At 38.6% G+C, this 14,196-nt stretch overlaps 1 protein-coding gene across 1 annotated transcript in view; it reads right to left on the bottom strand.

Annotated features, from left to right (window-relative positions):
- LOC136866781 (histone-lysine N-methyltransferase 2C-like) overlaps positions 1-14,196 on the bottom strand; it is an 811,555-nt gene that overhangs the window by 38,527 nt on the left and 758,832 nt on the right. Inside the window, 1 exon segment of the mRNA XM_067143888.2 lies at positions 6,337-6,585. Within this exon segment, the coding sequence (XP_066999989.2) occupies positions 6,337-6,585 (249 nt within the window).

The raw sequence follows: 14,196 nt of genomic DNA, 5'->3' as shown, positions 1-14,196 counted from the left end.
TCTTCCATTTTTAAATTATTAGACAGCAACAATGAGCATTGTAATCTACTACAAGACGTTATGGCTGAGGAAGTCTCAAATGGGACGAAATATGTTCCAAAGTATGTTTAATATAGTTTTATATTAAGTAGTTTTCACCTGTAAAGTGAAGTGTACTGATTGGGTGGACCATTAAACCTAACACTAGTTCTTAATTTAAACTGTATCAATATGGATCTATATGATGAAGTTCGTAAATTGTAACAAAGCCCTATATCTCGGATGAGTGGGTTAAACATTGTTTTCTGTTGGAGGTTAACTTTGGCCATGTGTGAGAGAATTATTTTGACAGCTATCTTGAATGCAACAACACTTCGAACGACTCAAGTCGAAACTCAAAGGTGTGAGTTTCAATATACCTGCAACCAATGAAAGATGTGGATGCCCATCCACTTCCTAGATTTCAATTTTGTCCTCATTAGTAAGTGATTCATGACTTTTTCAGTATTCATAACTGGGCTACCATAACACAAACGCGCACCACGCTAGTCAACTTCACACACGATTACATTCCTTATCTGTAGGTAGGTTACCACTAGGGCTCGGATGTTTAGGAAAAGTCATATTTTTTCTTTATCTCTATTTTCTTACCTGATTGCATTTTGGTGCAAATTACGTGATTACCGTCACAATTAAGCGATTTTTACTTGTCATATAAATGTATATTTTGGCTATTTTTTGTCTTAAGGTCATATTTTGAGCTATTTTCGTAGAAACGTCATATTTCTGTCATATTTCGGTGGTTTGACGATAGCTGTAGCTGTGCAAAATCAACTTATCGAATGCGAACTAGTGTTCAAAAAACAGCTTCTCGGTAGCGGTATCACATCTGCAGTTAATACAAGTGGAAATGAAAATGAAATGGCGTATGGCTTTTAGTGCCGGGAGTGTCCGAGGACATGTTCGGCTCGCCAGATGCAGGTCTTTTTGATTTGACACCCGTAGGTGACCTGCGCGTCATGATGAGGATGAAATGATGATGAAGACGACACATACACCCAGCCCCCGTGCCAGCGAAATTAACCAATTAAGGTTAAAATTCCCGACCCTGCTGGGAATCGAACCCGGGGCCCCTGTGACCAAAGGCCAGCACGCTAACCATTTAGCCATGGAGCCGGACAATACAAGTGGAATACCGTTTGTATAGAATGAAGACTCACTGCACCTTTTACATGATTTAAATATGCACCAATAACCTTGTGACGTAGAAACGAGCTTCTCTTCTTACAAGAATGTGTTAAGTGATAATCTGAGTTCTTTCGCACCTGATGATTTGAAAATGAATCTTGTCATACACTTCAATTCCATCCTTGGAGAAGAATGAAAAAGATATGTCGGTTTGCACTGTAGGCCCTGCCGCCCTACCGTAATATATTGAAAGACATCTCCTTAATTCATTTCGAGGTGCTCAATTTAAACTTTGATGCATTTAATAATATTAATGAAATCTGGGCTTGAACGTTCCAAAATATTTAAAAATAGATTGATTTCTAGTTTTCTCGTATTTTAAAACACCATTACAGGGTGAAAACATGTTTTATGTTTTAAAATGTTGTGTGATCTGATAATCTTATCGAACCTAGTACCAGTACTTTATAGCTATGTATTGTCCAACTCATTGGTCAGCGTACTGGCCTTCGGTGCATATTTTCCTTTGCAGTCTATGAATTTGCTGAAGTGGCATAACGTACCATGAACTGTAACTTAATTAAGAGTCGGTGGGTAGATTGTGACACACATGAGAGTTATGGCCACGAATAACAGGCTGCCCTTTTAAAATAGTCTTTCAAAGCTTAAAAATACTAGTCAACATCTAGGGCTTCTGAATGTGAGGCCAGCTAGAATGCGCACAGATGTTTTTGATAATGTTGTTTACATCTTCCAAAGTGTCTGAGGAACCAAATATTTTGTGCCACAAGAGTTCATTTACGTAAAGGTAGATCTACCGACACAAACTTTGCAGATTTCCAGCTTTCAACGAGCGACAGCTGTTCACTTACCATCGAACTGAGGCAGAATCAAACCCAGTGCATTGGTGAAAGGTAGCGATGTTATCTACCTGTGTTCCTAAAACTGTAAAACTGCTGGATATATTTCAAATAAACTGCCTATTTGTAATCTACTCATATGACGTCAAGATATCACTTGGAGTTAGCGTTTATAGTAAGGTTATTCCCACATATATTCGTTAAATTGGGTCTATCAAAAGACGGTATATAACAAACATTTAAGAATATGTTATTTCTGTTATTTTATGCCGTATACGTATTTATCGTATGATGGATAATAATGGAGATGCTTATGAAATATAGAATTTTTAGTCCAAGTCCCGTTGAACACTTCGTGTATGTTACTTCAAGGTAAGTAAACAGGAAGAACTAAAGAGCCATTTTACTTTTTTTTTATAGAACAGATAATAACGGAGGTTATTATCAACGATGGATTTCATGAGTCTTCGGTCACAGCACTATTCCAGTGGTCAGAAAAACAACAATATGTAACTGAGAAGCAGGGAGAATTTCGCACAAATTTGGACCAGGAACTGTACCATACAATAAATTTTCTAATCGTCCTCGTTCTGCCTCAACTTTGTTCAGCTTTATCGTAATTCACGTTACTGCCACATGCTTTCGTAGAATAATATCAGTTTAACATGCCGTATTAAATGTTTGAATACAGGAATGTAACTTCGCATAAATTCATGAAGGAAACATGTAATCCATTATAAATTCCCATGTGAAGAACTGGTACAACTCCTAGTCTTAGATAATTCTATAGCTATTCTAAGAAAGATAACCCGATTAAAAGAATATATATTACATAATATTTTACCCTTCTCCTGGTCAGGGGATGAGCAGAATTACAAAGGCAAAGTATATCAACAGTTAAATTTACATTGGACCTATATATGAGATAAGTAATAGCATTAAGATTGAAATACTCTATAAATTAATAATATGTGCATTTGCCTCCTTTTCCAGAGCATTTTTACATTGTTGTTTCTCATCATTTATACCCCCAACCCTCCATTTACACCAGTATTCCTTGGGTCCCTTGGAAAGTGTAAAATAGACATAATTCTGTAATATACAGATACACTACAATTTGAGTATCTTGAAGAAATCATCATACACAATTTATACGAGAAAGAAACATGGAAAGAACTAACACAATGAATAAAAAAGCTCAATTTCTAACCTGGTCAACGTATAACAAGAAATGCCTGTCAATAGACACTAAGAACCAACACTATAAAACCGTAACTCTCCCAGAAGCCACTTATGCTTGTGAAACCCTGTTCCAAATGAAAAATGAAAGAAGAACTGATCAGCTATTCAAAATTGAAAGAAGAATCATCAGAACTTGCATAAATAAACAATACCAGGGTGAAGGAGTCTGGAGAATCCTTCCTAATGAAACTGTCTATTGAGAGTCTGACCCAATCACTAGCACAATGAAAAAATCTTTTATTTCTTTCACATCTTGCAACTGCCAGGAACGGGATTTTACGACAACTAGTAATGAGATATCTTGGAAAGAAGACAGGACGCTGGATCCACGAAAGTCAGCAACATCTCAAAGCAGCTGGACTTGAGTTAGCAGATTCAGGAAGCAAAAATAAAATTAAAACCCTTCTTAAGGCTCTCAAACTTTCAGCAGAAATGACACATAGAAGGGTTACAGCAATTTCAGATGAATTGAGAAAATTACGATCGGAACAAATGAAAAAGTACTGGGCAGATCATAAGAACCAAGCAGTAAAACCTTCAATGAGAAAGTAAATGTGGAATGAATCAAGTGGTCCAATGTGGTTAAGAAAGTTAATAATAATAATAATAATAATAATAATAATAATAATAATAATAATAATAAACCGGACGAGTTGGCTGTGCAGTTAGGGGAGCACAGCTGTAAGCTTGCATCCAGGAGATAGTGCATTCGAACCCCACTGTCGGCAGCCCTGAAGATGGTTTTCCGTGGTTTCCCATTTTCACACCAGGCAAATGCTGGGGCTGTACCTTAGTGAAGGCCATGGCTACTTCCTTCCCATTCCTAGGCCTTTCCTATCCCCATCATCGCTATAAAACCTATCTGTGTCGGTGCGAAACGCAAACGGCAAGAATAGTAATAATAATAATAATAATAATAATAATAATAATAATAATAATAATAATAATAATAATACAGACACTCTACCTTATATTCATGAGCGACAAAGACTCCTCTTAAATTCGTCTAGCTTTCTAGTAATGCACAGAAAGAAAGGCAAGAAACATTCTAATGTCTAATAACTGAAACACTTCTGTTCTTGCTACTTGCACTCTTACCAGTAACAGGTTAAAGTCATTTCCAAATTATGAATGAAGCAAAAGTCAAATTATTGGGCAATTTTCAAATTTTTTGCTACATAAACTTTTTAAGGAATAATCCTGTAAGTAGCTCTTAGTGGAATAAAAACAGTGCTTCCTCTACTGTTGAATAACTTAAGGGTTGTTTTAGTATATGCCATAGAACACTGTTCAGAGCTTATCATACTTATCTTAATTAGTACGTCAATAAATTGCTGGTCTTTCATAATAGACTGGTGACTTAGCAGTGAAAGCTTTTCCAGCCATGAATTTCTGAAGTATTATTTAACCCTTTCCCTGCCAAGCTAAATTGCTGTACTGCTAAAACTGCCAACATAAATTAAGGTAAAATGTAAGGTCTAACTGAAAATTTTGAACACACCTCAGTTTTGAAGCTATATATATATGGGAATTTTTTAAATGATTTATCCATGTATATATCCTGTGATTTACTTTGTTGGTGCTTATGTCTTTATGTTAAAAAGTTAATGAATTATTAACTTCCACTTTCTGTAATTAATTTTGCAAATTTGAAATAGTATTTGGCATAGTAATAATTATTTCACATACATGTTAATGTCACTGTTAGAATCACGAAATTGTGTTGTCTTTTAATGTTAAACGTTTTATATCTCTGTATTTACGATGATGCTTGTTGTTGAAAGGGGCCTAACATCGAAGGTTATCGGCCCCTCTCTGTATTTAAAAATGTGCAAATGATTTTAGTTTTTGAAATTGAAAATTGAGGTTAGGTTTGTCATCATGGTGACTTGCATTGCGCTGGTTAACATCAACATCATTGTCACCTTCACTTTTGACAGTATTGGCAGTAGTAGTAGTTTGAGGAGGGATAATACTATTAGGCCTAATATCTGCCACATGAACTGTTGTTGTCTGTCTCACTGTTTTCATCACTAGAAGATATATCACTGTCACTAACAACATAGCCTGAATGTGCTTTTAACACAAGTGTTCTGAATAATATTTTACCATTTTACCCTATACAAATTTGCAGTATAATACGCAAAAACACAATAAAAAGCAATACCTCGCGTCAAACAAACTTGCCGCATAAATTTCGTTGCACACATGACATGGCCAGCGCGTGCCAACCTCTTAAAGAAATAAAAAATAAGAATGTTATATTCTCTTTGTCAGAGAGAAAATGGTATTTACTTGTAGTTTGAGATACCATGCCCAGCCCTGCAGTGTAGGGGTAGCATGCCTGCCTCTTACCCGGAGGCCACGGGTTCGATTCCCGGCCAGGTCAGGGATTTTCACCTGGATCTGAGGGCTCGTTCGAGGTCCACTAAGCCTATGTGATTACAATTGAGGAGCTAGCTGACAGTGAAATGGTGGCCCTGGACTAGAGAGCCAAGAATAACGGCTGTGAGGATTCATTGTGTTGACCACACGACACCTCGTAATGTGCAGGCCTTCGGGCTGAGCAGCAGACGCTTGGTAGGCCAAGGCCCATCAGGGCTGTTGCGCCATGAGGTTTGGTTTGGTTTTTCGAGATACCATGGATCAGCCAACATGCATATGTGAGTCATCTGTTGCCTTAACAGCCTGAACATATGGTATTTGAAAACAGACATTTACAGCATTAGATCTCATTGGATCGTGGCAGTTTTACAATTCACAGAGCACTGGATTACATCAGATATTAGCAGCCATTGGGTTAAATAACTACACATATTTTTTATAGTTCTATTATTGTGGTAAGAATATTTTTTGTTTGGTATACTTTGTCAAGCCTTGAAGAGAAAAAAATGAATGTGAAAAACTCTTATAAATTTATTTTGATGTATCTGTTTTCAAATCTTTATAGGTACTAGAATTAAGCATAAATTTGATGTTTAAAGTTATCTCTTTGTATCTGTGAAAAAAAAAAAAAAAAAAAAAAAGGTAATAAAATCTATTACAGGCTACCATATGAAGGACTTACAATCTTGTATCCTATGGGATAAATGTAGTTTGGTGTATGGAAGGCTTGCAGTTGATGAGGTAGTAGTTGTCCAACACTCAAGAAGATAAGACTTCCCACTCGAAGTAGGTTGTTATGATCAGTGTGGTGCATCACAGTAGCCACCTGCCTGTTCTCATCACGGTTTACATACACTCGGCGAAAAACAGCCAGAGTTGTTAGTTCGTTATCCTTCTCGTTCTTTGGTACATGAGCAGTGCAGTAAACAGACTAAAAACAAATAAGAGGAGATATTACATTGGATATCAAGAAAACATTAATTTTACAGGTCCAGTAGAAATTGTACTTCTGGTAAGCATTATGGACAATGTTTACTGACCAAAAGAATTACATTTCATAAATCAACAGCCTTAAAAAAATAGTGAGGATCTTCATAAGAGCAAGCACCAAATGTACGGTGTTACAAGCAAATGTTACCATGAAACGGAATCAATGAATTCAGGTAAGTTCACAGTCATCGCTACTGGCATCATTATATATTAAATGAGGCATTCAAAATACAATAGAACACCTGAATAACACAACCATTTGTAGTGAAAAAGAAAATTTTTCAGATTAAAGTTGCTTGGCTTGAAGGAACAAAATGTATTACAAGTTGTCCATTTCATGACCGTATCGATGTTTAATCAAGAAGTAAGTATTAATAACCACCTAATCGATACTTTATTAATGCCTCAGGCAAAATTGAATAAAATTAAAACAGCTGAAGAGGACCACTAAGTGGTCGAAACATATCCTGTAAGTTTTAATATTATTCAATTTTGCCTGAGGCATTAATAAAGTATCGATTAGGTGGTTATTAATACTTACTTCTTGGAACAAAATGTGATACTGATAGCCTTTTTTCATAGGTGGAGTGTGGATATGAAAGTCATTATTTTAAATGAGTTGATTTTTATTAATTACCTTTAATTCTAGTGATCAGTAGAAAGGAAAAGTGCAAAACAAGCTTGTAGTTTTATGAGACTACTGAAATTGTGATCATAGCCACAAGACCTCCACTTTACAAGGAATCCAAACCATGGGGACATGATTCCACATTTTGAAAATTCTGTAAGCATTAGCTAGGATTCAAACTGCAGCCAGTAACTGTGCCACTTGGATATCATGCCCCCTGATCCTACAACTTCTGTCTGAAAAATTCTTTCTTCATTTTCTTTTTCAATTGCTTTACGTCGCACAGACACAGAAGGGTCTTATGGTGATGAAGGGTTAGGAAAGGGCTAGGCATGGGAAGGAAGTGGCTGTGGTGTACAGGTACAGCCGCAGTATTTGCCTGATGTGAAAATGTGAACCATGTAAAAACATCTTCAGAGCTGCCGACAGAGGGGTTTGAACCCACTATTTCCCGAATGCAAGCTGATAGCTATGGGACCCAAAGTGCACAGACCTTGCTTGGTAAGCATTTTCTTCTATGATCACAAATAGCCATACATCGCGTATGCCTAAACCTGTATAGTACTAGTATATGTACTAAAGATAACCAAAATTTATTTGGGGAGGTTTACTGCACAAAATATTTTAATACTAAACTTAAGATTTAATCAGCAGAGAAAGGCGATGTTGAGAGGTTTTTGTAAGAAGTTTAAGAGAGACCTAAATTTGCAGGATGCTCTTGCTGATATACACTGACTGACAGAGCAAATGCAACACCAAGAAGGAGTGGTTCGAAAGGGATGAAAGTTGGGGAAAAAACAGAGACGGCACGGACGAATAATTGACGTTTATTTCAAACCGATATGCAGGTTACACAATGCGCACGGCATCGACTCAGTAGGATGTAGGACCACCGCGAGCGGCGATGCACGCAGAAACACGTTGAGGTACAGAGTCAATAAGAGTGCGGATGGTGTCCTGAGGGATGGTTCTCCATTCTCTGTCAACCATTTGCCACAGTTGGTCATCCGTACGAGGCTGGGGCAGAGTTTGCAAACGGCGTCCAATGAGATCCCACACGTGTTCGATTGGTGAGAGATCCGGACAGTACGCTGGCCACGGAAGCATCTGTATACCTCGTAGAGCCTGTTGGGAGATGCGAGCAGTGTGTGGGCAGGCATTATCCTGCTGAAACAGAGCATTGGGCAGCCCCTGAAGGTACGGGAGTGCCACCGGCCGCAGCACATGCTGCACGTAGCGGTGGGCATTTAACGTGCCTTGAATACGCACTAGAGGTGACGTGGAATCATACGCAATAGCGCCCCAAACCATGATGCCGCGTTGTCTAGCGGTAGGGTGCTCCACAGTTACTGCCGGATTTGACCTTTCTCCACGCCGACGCCACACTCGTCTGCAGTGACTATCACTGACAGAACAGAAGCGTGACTCATCGGAGAACATGACGTTCCGCCATTCCCTCATCCAAGTCGCTCTAGCCCGGCACCATGCCAGGCGTGCACGTCTATGCTGTGGAGTCAATGGTAGTCTTCTGAGCGGACGCCTTCAACCAATCGACGGGAAATTGTTCTGGTCGATATTGGAACAGCCAGGGTGTCTTGCACATGCTGAAGAATGGCGGTTGACGTGGCGTGCGGGGCTGCCACCGCTTGGGGGCGGATGCGCCGATCCTCGCGTGCTGACGTCACTCGGGGTGCGCCTGGACCCCTCGCACGTGCCACATGTCCCTGCGCCAACCATCTTCGCCACATTGATGGTTATGAATTTCATGTTTTTGGTCCGTATTGAACTGAGAATAATATATAAGTAATAATAATAATAACGTAAATGTTTCCACCTTTTCAATACAATATATTCACAAAATTACAAAATTATACGGTACTAGTTTCGACCCATCTAGGGGTCATCATCAGCCGTATTGGAGCAAAGATCATTTGTGGCGAAATCCTAAGACAATATTATTTTAAAGAATAACAAGTGAAATGAGATGTTATGGTAATAGTTAATAATACAAGGAATATACATACTAAGAGGTTTTTAACAAAGAATAAAGTATAAATGGGGTGTTGTAAAAATTATAATCATGGAAATCAGTAAGTTCTTGTATTGAAATGAAATATGGCTTAGGAAGAGGGCTTAAGGTGGGGCTGAAGGGTGCGGGAGAAAGTGTAATTGTCTTGGAAAAGTACCTTTGATTAAATTTAGGATTGAGTTTAGGTTGGCTGCATTATTGTTTCTGAGGAAAGTGATAAATAGATCGAAGAGTATGTTGGGTTTCTCTGAGATTTTATTGAGATTGTGACTGGCATTAAAGTATTGGTCTAGGTGTATGTAGTAATTTTCCATTATGTTCAGTAAAGGGCCCTTGTTTGCTAATACGAGGATGTCCATGTCTTGTTCAATATTGGTGAAATTATGGTTATAATCTTGCATGTGTTGGCCGATGGCTGAAAACTTGTTGTATTTTATTGCGTTAGTGTGCTCGTGGTATCTGATAATGAAGTTTCTCCCGGTTTGCCCGATGTAGGTTTTTTTACAGGTGGTACATTTGATCCTATAAACTCCTGATTTTAAAAAACTGCTGGTCTTGTTGATGTGTGAAGTATTGTATAAAACATTCATGTTCTTATTGTTGGTTTTGAAGGCTATTTTAACGCCTTGTTTCTTAAAGATGTTGGTTAACTTGTAGATATCATTGTTGAACGTGAAGGTGGAAAATGTTAGAGGTTTGGTTATTTCTTTTTTGAGGGTAGTTTTTGGGCGATGTTTGTGTTTATTGATTATCCTTTCTATAAAATGATTGCTGAAACCGTTGAATTTTGCGATTCCGCGGATTGTGTTGAGTTCGTTTTTTAGATCTTTATTGGACATAGGTATGCTGAAGGCTCGGTGAACTAGGCTGTTGTATGTGGCTCGTTTGTGGGACTGGGGGTGCACTGAATCTTGGCGAATGGTGGAGGCTGTTTGAGTGGGTTTTCTGAAAATTTTATAACTGAAAGAATCTGAGTTTCTAGTGATGGTTAAATCTAGAAAGTTGATTTTTTGATTTGATTCGGATTCTAGTGTGAATTTGATATGAGGATCAATATTGTTGAGTCTTAAGAGGGTGGTGGGTGCGTTAATTGATTTCTCATTCATGATTACAAAGACATCGTCGACATATCTGGCGCTGCACCGTGGACACATCCCTATGGGTATCGGCTGCGATTTGACGAAGCGACCAACCTGCCCTTCTCAGCCCGATCAACATACCCCTCGTAAAGTCGTCTGTCTGCTGGAAATGCCTCCGTTGATGGCGGCCTGGCATTCTTAGCTATACACGTGTCCTGTGGCACACGACAACACGTTCTACAATGACTGTCGGCTGAGAAATCACAGTACGAAGTGGGCCATTCGCCAACGCCGTGTCCCATTTATCGTTCGCTACGTGCGCAGCACAGCGGCGCATTTCACATCATGAGCATACCTCAGTGACGTCAGTCTACCCTGCAATTGGCATAAAGTTCTGACCACTCCTTCTTGGTGTTGCATTTGGTGTATAATAATGAGAACTTCGATTGATAATTAATGCTTTACATTATCGAGACATACTCTGAATATAACAATGAAAGCTTAGGACCTTAATTTGTCCTGAATGTTGGTAACCTGATCAATATTCTTTACTCAGTCAAGTGATCATTGAAGAGGTATTCTGAACCAGAGTATACTTGCAATAGGACTGACACCGAGGTGTCACATTTAATCGTCTTCTCCCCCCCCCCCCCCCTAACGTTTTTGGACCTGGGCTAATCCCTGTGGAAATTAGTGTCTTTCTACCTCAATTTTCTGTGTATTCAGTTCGCTGAATTTCTTATCTCCTTCTAGTTTTATGATTCACTACCACTTTATGGTAGGGCTCTGGTCTGAGTAACGACCTGATCTAAACGGCTCCTTGTACGTACTGACATCTGTGCAGTGAACTGGTACTACGATGCTCAGCTCCTTGACCAATGAGAGCTCGTCTCGGACAGAGAGCGTTGGCTTGTTGAAGCTCGCTTGAAGCGAGAGACTCATTCTTGTGCTGGTGTCTGGTTGGTGATGGACGCGTGTAGTATGAGCCTCGTGAAGGTGAAGATTTTACTCGGGACAATGGAGAACGGCTGAATACTATGTGTGTGAGGGCTCTCCTCATAGCCCTCAACATCGGGTGATACCTCATCCATCGTGAAAACGTCCACAGACTGTATGTATTTTATTTAAGTCTATCTATCTGCGTTTGGGAACCAGAGTTTTAAATGGCGACGCGAAGTGGCTTCAAGCTTCTGTTCTATTTTCGATATTGATGAACCCCCCAAAAGAGAAACTGTACGGAAGTGTGAGACGTGTCTAAGACTCTAATGGTTAAAATTTGTTCACTCTCGGCTAAATTTTAGTGATATGTTTTCAAAAAAAAAAAAACTTGGGTAGTATGTCTTTTAAGGGCAGATTCATTTAATCACGTGCTATAATGGTCATGTAAACTTGTAACGTTGTTCTGGGCGTATGGTAAATTTCATTCTAAATTGTTCAAGAGGAAAAAGGAATACGATAGAATACTAATTTTTACTCTACTGTTAAGCTCATCACAATTTGGTCTAACTTGAACTACTTAGGCCTAACCAAGAGACGGTTTGTTTATTTAATTTATGCGGTCCGGTTTTATATTTTCTTCCGTCTTGGTCCGTTCTACCTAAATTGTCGCCTTTTTTGCCTCGTTCCTGGTTTCCTTTCGGTGTGTTTCTTTGATTTTGCGTTGTATTGTGCGTGGGCCTGTTACCTTGACAACGTATGTTGTACGGTGATTGTTAATGTAAACATTTCCGTTGACGAATGATTTTGGTTCCTTGTTTCCCTTTCTGGGCTTGATGACCTGTGTTTCCTTTCTATTTTATTGAATGTTTTGTGCTTCCCCTTTTCTTGTACCTTTGTTTTGAATTTTCCTAATTCAATTTATATTTTTAACTTCTCCCTGCGCATAGTGTTTAAGGTGAATTTTCTTTCTGGGCTCCTGGTAAGACCTGTCCTTAAGTAGGACTAGGTGGTTCATGTGGTTTTTGGTAGTTTAAAGGCTGATTCTTTATTTTAAGCAGATACTATTTTCATTATCACATTACTTCTAGTATAGTGGGGCCACCTAATATTTTTTAAATATGATTAATTTATTTTCTTGGTAATAATTCTATTTCATGTTAATTACTAGTCTTTCTATTTTACTACGTGGGCGTTTTCTTATTACTAATTGGAAGGTTTAATTTTTCTCTAATAAATTCTACTTACCTTTGCATGAAAACACTGGTGTTGTTCTTTCAAATGAATTACTCATCTGATACTGGATTTTAATTTTACATGGTTTGATGTGTCACCCACTTCTTCTTGTGGTAAGCAATTTACTGGTTTTATGGTTACGTTTGGTGGGTGCCTAGTTACGCTTCCTGACCTACTTTTGTCTATTCTGACTTGGTGTGTTCTATTTTATTTCTAGTTGATTTATACCTTGCTGGCCTTACCGTAGTGTTCTGGGTTTGACTACGTTTGGGTCAAGGACAACCAATTTCTTTAAATTTCTCCATCAGCCAGCAGTATGGGGTTATCTATCAAATAACAAACCACATCCTACTGAGCAAGCTGGGTGTGTGGTATGGACCGTGTAGCTGTAAGCTTGCTTTAGGAAGATGTTTGATTCAAGCCCCACCACTGGCAGCCAGGCAAACGCTGGTGTAATTTACCTGTATCTTAATTAAGGTCATGGTTGCTTCCTTCTCAGCCCTGCACCTTTCCTATCCCATTGTCACTGATGAACTATCCCAGTTAGTGCGATGTTAACCCCTTCAGTGGCAGGTTTTAGCAGACCTCCTGTGCCAGAAAAGTGAGGTTTTGGGGGGGAAAATTATTTATTTTTAGGAAGCAAGGAATGAGTAACAATTATTAAGGGAACACATTCAAAATATCATTCAAGGTTAATAAAATCATACTTTACACTCTATTTACACTTTTTACAGTAGGCCTGTGATATTGTTTTATAAAATATTGGTGTTTTGTGAATACTGTCCTGTGAGTAATACATTTATATTTCAGGTTTTTGTATTATTCCCATCAACAACACTAACGCAATAAATTTCCAAATTTTGTAAGAGTTTTTTTTTTTCCCCAAAACTGTGCCCTTGCATGCAGAGATTTATTTACAAGTTTTACAATGCACTTGCATAGGGCCAATGAATTTTTTTCAGTCACTGTCAAATTTACAACTTCATCCGTTATACGTTATAACCAGTTCAAACAGACAGTCGCAGTCACCTCTGGTAATAATCCAACCCTCACACCAGTATTTCCTGTAAATGGAATTATATTAGGTCACACACTATCCCCAGGCTTACACTTTTTCCATATGAATGTATATTCAACATCTACCGTCACCTTAGCTTCTAATGTAATATCTTCTTCACCTTCCCTAGAATTACTAAGAACGTCATCATCTGAAGATTCAATTGAATCATTATCACTACTATAAGAAATACTAACGTCACTTAGAGATTCATCTTTGATGTAGTTCCCCATTTTGTCTTCAGACAAACTCCTCTACCATTTCGCGCTCGCCATTTCTGTTTACCTCGTCAGCTGGCCAGAGATTGCATATGTAAAGTAGAGAAGATAAGGCATATTTTAGGCCAGACGCTTCATGAATACAGCTGGAAATCCTCCTGCCATCTGTTGAGAATGATGGAAAACATTTTCCAAAGAGATTACACTACCTGAGAAATAATTGGGCGATCGCAAAATGAACACTGCCGCTAAACGACAATTTCTAGGGTGGTGAAGTTATGGGCAGGCGTGCACCACCCGAGAATTTCTCGGGCGTGCCACTGAAGAAGTTAAACCAGCAAGCAAACAAAGATTAAACAGAAATGTTGT

This window comes from Anabrus simplex, chromosome 3, assembly GCF_040414725.1.
Source record: "Anabrus simplex isolate iqAnaSimp1 chromosome 3, ASM4041472v1, whole genome shotgun sequence".
Classification (NCBI taxonomy): Eukaryota; Metazoa; Arthropoda; class Insecta; order Orthoptera; family Tettigoniidae; genus Anabrus; species Anabrus simplex.
This window is presented reverse-complemented; position numbering and strand designations above follow the sequence as displayed.